This window comes from Etheostoma spectabile, chromosome 12 (assembly GCF_008692095.1).
Source record: "Etheostoma spectabile isolate EspeVRDwgs_2016 chromosome 12, UIUC_Espe_1.0, whole genome shotgun sequence".
Classification (NCBI taxonomy): domain Eukaryota; kingdom Metazoa; phylum Chordata; class Actinopteri; order Perciformes; family Percidae; genus Etheostoma; species Etheostoma spectabile.
Genome location: NC_045744.1, coordinates 8,416,703 through 8,423,632, shown reverse-complemented (window position 1 = coordinate 8,423,632; position 6,930 = coordinate 8,416,703). Strand labels below are relative to the sequence as shown.

Here is a 6,930-nt window from a genome sequence, read left to right as displayed (position 1 = left end):
AAAATCAGATGTAACACACGCAATGTTTTCCCCAGTTCTATATTAACTACATGAGAACACACTTTGCCTAAAGTGTATGTGCATGACAGAACAAGGGGAAAGGAGATGTGGGTACAGTTTTAAAAAAGAAATCTGTTTTGTGTTCACATTAATAATGTGTGCAATGTGTATGTGCAATTGGCCCGTAAGCTGTGTGTGTGTGCAAACAAACAATGCACTCAGTCGACAGCCTGCAGCACTGTGCATTCTTGCTTGGAGAGTACATGTCCCCGGGCCTCGTTCCTCCGTCGATGACCTCTGGTGAAGCCATTATTTTCTGCATTAATGATGAGCAGCAGCCAGCGATGAGAGAGATGGACTTTGTCCTGAGGCACAGTAGCGCTGATTATGGGCAACAACAATGCAGGCAAAAAAAAAAGAAAACGAAAAGATAGAAAACTCTTCCCAGAAGCAGTTCAAAAGACTAGAAGTCTTAGCAGCAGCACAAAATAAGCTGCTCTTGCTCTATTGACAAGATAGATCAGATAACCTCTGTGGCAGAAGGATTACCCAGAATAAAACTTTATTAAAGTTTACCTATAGCTTGTTTTGTCATCCGGTGGAATCAGCACCCGTTTGGTTGAAACCTGAGCATCAACAAACCAGTGGCAATAACAGCACAATCATCTTGCATTACAGGGGAAATAAGTGTATGGATCAAATGGCTGAGAGTAACTCACACAAACCCATTGTATTGCCCTCCTAGGATTTAATGACATTACATATGGGAAGTTATATCAGCGGCTTAATTGATAACACCAAAGACCAACCTATAAGACTCACAAACAAGACAAATTGCATACAAAGTGCAGTTGCTCTAGTCAAGGCAGCCAGGGCACCCACTCAGGAAATCCTGGCTTGAGGAGATGACTCTAAATGAAGGACTTTACCATTCACCATTATGTCTTTGGTGAGAGTCAGAGGGAACCCCCCGGGGCTCTTCAGCACAGCACGGTACAACTTTTCAAAGGGCTCCAGATTAAAGTCACTGAAAGTTCCCACTGGGGTCTGAGGCCAGGATCCCATTAAGCAGCCCTACCACACCGCCGGCCATAATTGTGTCGTTGAGAATTCAGAGCAGCGGTTGCTTGATAAGCGAATTTAGGGTGAAATAAAAAAGGAGAGGCAAAAGGGGGTCTCGTTGGGCTACCATTAGACACTTCATTCACTCATCACTAATTTGTTTTAAATGACTGAGGGAGAGGTGAACACTTTATAAAGCAATCTGAGCTACCTCCCCCCCCCCCTCCCCCCCCCCTCCATTTGTAGGTCTGTGTGACAGAATGCGATAAATGAAAACCATTGCACTTTACAGCCACACAGTATACTGCCGCTAGTGGTGGTTTAAACTGTACTCATCTTTATCGCAGTACTTGCTTTGCAGTAAGATGATCAATAACAATTAAGTCCCTCTACTTTCCTCTTAAAACCAGTCAGTGCACCAGATATTACTCAGTCTTACACGTAGACACCAGTAAAGGCATTTGAGTGAACTAGTTTTAAAAAATAACAGAAAAACATGTTACAAACAAGTCAGCGTTTATTGGACATTTAGCTTCATTAGGATTCTGAATGTTACAAACCGCTTTATTCCGACATTTGAGATGCATCACCATCAGAACTGTGTGGTGTATGATATAAAAATGTCCTGTAAGCGTTTAGAACTAAACCCTAACTTGAGATCTATGTATGTGCTTATAATTACAGTCAACCTAATAGCTGGAAGTATAGGAACTTGATATTCTTTGCAAACTGTACAATATCACTCAGAAATGGGTGCATAACATTTGAACATCATCAGATCTCAAGTTATGATTTAACTCTTTGCAATGAAATGAATAACAGAAGTAACCCCTTTATAATTTGCAATCCAAATATGCTATTGTCATCCAAGTGCAATAAAGAAAAACTTAGTTATCTGCTCTAAGTGGATTTTTTCTGCTTCTTCTTCTCTGCTTCTTCCTCTTTTTCCTTCTCAATCTCAGCCACAAGGGTCTCAATTTCCTTGGATTCCAAAATCTGCAAATGGCCAAGAAAAGCAAATGTTAGCCATTTAATAAAAAAGGTAAAACAGCAATCACACACAAAAGCCAGATGTCATTTGCAGCAACTTACCTTCAGTGGCTGATTCCGTCTGATAACAGCAAGTTCAATATTTTTCCCTCCTGACTGGACAACCTGTGAAGAAACAAATACAAATCCCAGTGAATCAGCATATATTAACTACTGTAGCCTCTGACTCAGGTTCACGTTGAGGTTGTAAGACAGGGGTTTGAGGGTATTTAAATAAAAATTAATACAGAAAAAAAAAAGAGTGCTTCACTACTGTGACTGTAATACTTTTGCAAACAGTTGATCCACATTTTAAAGACCATATTAAAAACAAAAACACTGAATGTAACAATACAGACACAAGGCGAACGTTTGATGTGCTTTTTATGGCGATCACTTAGTGGTTTACATCTGGCAGCAGTGTGTGCCCTTTCATTAAGTTACCACGGTATTTAAGTTATGCCATGGAAGGAAATACTTTTGAATATCTTTTCTTTTGCAATCCGCACCACTTGTGACATGCCTGATCGTAAAACACCTTTGAAAGAGAACAGTTTGCTTTCTGTTACATACAGTATATTGAAATCAAAAGATTACTGAAATGCTTCACAATAGGATGATCCCACTGCCATCAGAGCAGAGTGGTGAGAATTCACGTTTCATGGAGCGGCTTGTCACCTCCACTCTGCCACTCCAGGCCGCTTTACTTAATATTGCACAACTCAGATTTCACTGCGCTCCACCTAAAATCACTCACAGTTTGCTCCAGAAGAACAAAAAACCCCACAAAAAAACAGCACTGTATTTATCAGATGAACGGCGCCCGTCGTCCTTCTATGCCACCAGTGCCTGGAGCTCCACCAGCATTTCCGAATGCTTAGAAGGACAGGCCCCGTTCATCTGCATGTACTGCTGGTGTTACACAGTCAGGCTTGGGCATGCTTCAAAGACCTGGTGTGAGCAGTACTGAAGCGAAATTGAAGCGCAAGATATGTCAACTTTGAAATCCTCCGCTTCACGCTAGCTCGCTCTCTTCACCCATACTCTGACTGCAATACAAAGTGGGTAAATTAACAATTAAATGCTAAAGACTACATATGACATTACCTCAAGCAGAGCTTTGATAGCCAACTTGATTGCCTCATTGTCCCCAGCAATGGCTTCATCTGTGTAATTCTTCTCCAGGAACTCCCTCACAGTTTTTGCACTACGGCCGATAGCATTTGCCTGATTTTTTTTTTTTTTCAACAATGAAAACAAAACATAAAACAATTAATCAATTTCATAATGACAAGGTTTTGGAAATACAAGTTTAACAATAAAGAAGAAGCAACAACAAAAAAAGTACAAAGAGCATACACACTGACCTTCCAGGCATGGTAGGTTCCTGAAGGGTCAGTCTGATACAGCCTTGGAGTTCCATCGTCGTCAAAGCCAACAATTAACGCAGAGATGCCAAATGGCCTGCGCCCATTGCTTTGAGTGTAGCGCTACAAGCATGACCAATGTACAAAGAAATGTGACTGGTCAGTCGTACAAACCTTTATAAAAAATGAAACAGCACGCCGCGCTCTGCTGGTAAAAGGTGGTAACACCTTGAGTAGTTCAGCAGCAGCAGTGAGACAGGCTCATCAGTTTCACAGGGATGCTAATGTCTGTCTGCAGAGTTCTTGTGAACTATTTTCAGAGCACAAAAATGAAACTATAAGCTATTTTATGTACTTGCCCACTGAATATAAAATCTTACAGATGTATTTTGGTGAATTAATAAGCACTTATTAAACTTATTAAATTAGTAATCAAGAAATTAATGGTGAGACGTTTAGGTACCTGCTTCAGTGTAGCTATGTAGCGTGTGATGTATTCCACTGTGACTGGGTCCTCCACGGTTAGCCTGTGGCTTTGACACTCAACCCTTGCTCTGTTTATCACAATACGGGCATCTGCTGTCAGGCCTTAAACACATTGGAAGAGGTTAATTGGCCATACAACATACAGGTAAAAAACAGGAAGTGACAAATACCTAATATATGGTTTAGAGATCTTTGATGACATAAGTGTTTGTGACAACTAATCTTAGTCCAGTGTATGCCCTGTTACATAATAAATGCATTATATAGTTATTAGAAAAGCTTTTGTTGTTTGAAGTACCTGCAAATGCCATGCAGACATGCTCGTCCAGGGCACATATCTTACGGACAGTCCTTTCCTCCTGCAACTTTGCCACAGACTTCTTCTCAACACCAAGGACAACAATGTCTTTACCTCTGATTCCCACCTGCAGAGAAAGAAATCATCGGATAACTTTGCCGAGTACAGTACAGCTCATTTTACTTTAGTTCATCTTTGGAATCCGGGGTGCTTCTCAGTTCCTCAGCCAATATTCCACTATAATGAAAACACTTTTTGGAACAGGTTTCAGGAACCCAAACTAGGGCTGAGCAATATAGAGAAAATCAAATCTGACGACAAACTTGAACAAATATCTAAAATATAACATGTATAAAATGTCTCCATGCATATGTTTTAATGGTTGTGTTTTGCATAGCCATATACAATTAGGGGCCGGTTGTGTTGCAGCCATTCCATTGGTTGACCGTGTGATGCTGGAGGTGTAAAAGTTTATTTAAATGTGGCCTAATTGGTTCAGCTGTATTGCGCACAGCAAGGTCACAGTTCTTTGACCGTGGTTAAGTGTAGAATAACGATTAAAAGAAGAGCAGTTATTATGTTTGAAACAACAATCAATCATACAATCAATCATAGACAATCATAGATAGCTAAAACGTTTCTGAAATGATTTCCATCTTCAGTTGTTGTTTGTAATAAGAAGTTTATTATTTTATGGATTTCACAAATTTCTGTACGACAGTTATGTTGTAACCCGTCTAAATCCGAGCATGCGCAACTAACATCTGAACTCGACTCACATCGTATAGCGACAGTGTCGTAAATCCTCGAAATAGGATTATCATCTACACATGCGCTACGGATCTTGAAGGCAGCACAGATCGGTACCGACACTGCCTGTTTTTAGAGCATAGACTGACAACTAAATGAAACGTCCCGTGTCATTAAAATGAAATAACAAATTTCTCTGGGTTTGAACGTTTTTGAAAACATTTAGGATAGTGTTAGTACGCAACTCAAAATATATAACAGAGGTATAGTCGTTTATAGACATTTTAATGCAGAAATGTTACATATTGTACCTTTAAAAAGGTTTAGATGCCTATTCAACACACTTATTACAGTCAAGTCTGAGTCTTATATATAAGGCTATTCAACAAAATTTCGGATTACACCCAAACAATTAATCTGAAGCCACAAACTATTCTATACATTTTTAGGGTGTGAAAGATGACAAATAATGCAGGATTCGATGGACTTCGATGCAATCCGAAAGTTAGTTAGATACTTTATTCATCCCGAAGGAAATTTTAGATGTAACGTTAGTTATTCCTTAACTTATTATTATTACATAACTTCCTATACATGCTAAATTACACTAACTACTACAGAAGCTAACGTTACCTGTAATACAATGGCTTTCAAATGTAACGTTAGCTAGTGCAATTGTGGAGCCGCCTAGCATCTAACATGGGAATTTCCATGTTACGTTACACATGTAAGGCTAGCTATCCTGCGTCGTTACTAACATGTTATTCTTAGCTAAACGTTACGAAATTGGCTGGGCTAAATTAACTTAGCTGGTCGGTCACATATTGCGTATGTGAACTTGCGTTAAGTGACAAGATCACATTGAAACTGAAACTATTGTTAGAGTGACACAGCGACAAAATGCTTGCTAGTGATGATACTCTTTTCATGTTCAGTAACTGTTTAATATTTACATCATTTCCGTTAAATGTGAAAGTTACAGATAATCAGCCCGATATGGTTGTTAAAAATCACAACACTTGAGTGCAACAAAAACACGAGTTAAATACATGAGTAATAATAAGAGTACCTGCTAGTCGTTAGCTTAGCTGGTTGGCTAGCTAACTGACGCGTGCTAACGTTAGCATTAGTTTCGTTTTAGGACTTACCGCTGTGGAACCTTTCTTTACAGCTTCTTGTGCATACTCCACTTGGAAGAGATGACCATCGGGAGAAAAGACAGTAATAGCTCTGTCGTATCTTGCTGCCATTGCACTGCAAGACAAGTAACGTACAATCACAGTAAAAAAGGGAGACTTCCACCAAATGATTCAGCTAGTTAGCGGTTTGTGACTATGCCGTGTGTTGAAAACAGCGCCTGCGCAAGACCTCTGAACTGGGGCGATACCAAAACTAGGGGTCGGTTTGCCAGAGGAAAGTGCTATTCAAAATTTGATTGGAATACTCTGCTGCTATTTGATTTTCTCTGAGTAGTAAAACAGTAGTTTTAATTCTAAAGTTACAGTAAAAAAGCGGCAAGCTAATTTGTAACTTGTTTAATTTTATTTAATGACGGTTAATGTGGAATAAGGGTGCAATGCGAGTGAACTGAAAACATTCAACTAGCTAGGACTAATAAACATTGATATCAGGTATTGCTGCCTTAAAACTGTCTGAATTATTAATAATATTGTATAGACATTTGAAGCTCTGACTGTCTTTCCCTTTTTGTTGAGCAGTCCACTAGATTTAGACTGCTTCATTATACAACAAAGTAGGTGCAATTGTAATTCAATAAAGCATATTGATTGGGTCTTTCAACTACATAAATCCCTGTATTTAAACATCATAATGTATCACAAATATATGTGCACATCACGTATGGCAATGTAATCGAAATAACAAATAATCTTCAACTATGTTTTTAAATGTGTTAGAACCACCCCCCAAAACGGACCA

The 6,930-nt window shown here is 39.2% G+C and overlaps 1 protein-coding gene across 1 annotated transcript; it reads right to left on the bottom strand.

The window, feature by feature from the left end:
* Positions 1-1,561: 1,561 nt before the first annotated feature.
* Positions 1,562-6,392, bottom strand: psma8 (proteasome 20S subunit alpha 8). Its single transcript, XM_032531456.1, has 7 exons — positions 6,141-6,392; positions 4,243-4,369; positions 3,922-4,046; positions 3,459-3,581; positions 3,199-3,318; positions 2,155-2,217; positions 1,562-2,058 (listed from the first exon to the last, which is right to left on the bottom strand). The coding sequence occupies exons 1-7, from the start codon at positions 6,240-6,242 to the stop codon at positions 1,963-1,965; spliced, it is 756 nt and encodes a 251-aa protein (XP_032387347.1). The 5' UTR covers positions 6,243-6,392; the 3' UTR covers positions 1,562-1,962.
* Between the last annotated feature and the right edge of the window lie 538 nt (positions 6,393-6,930).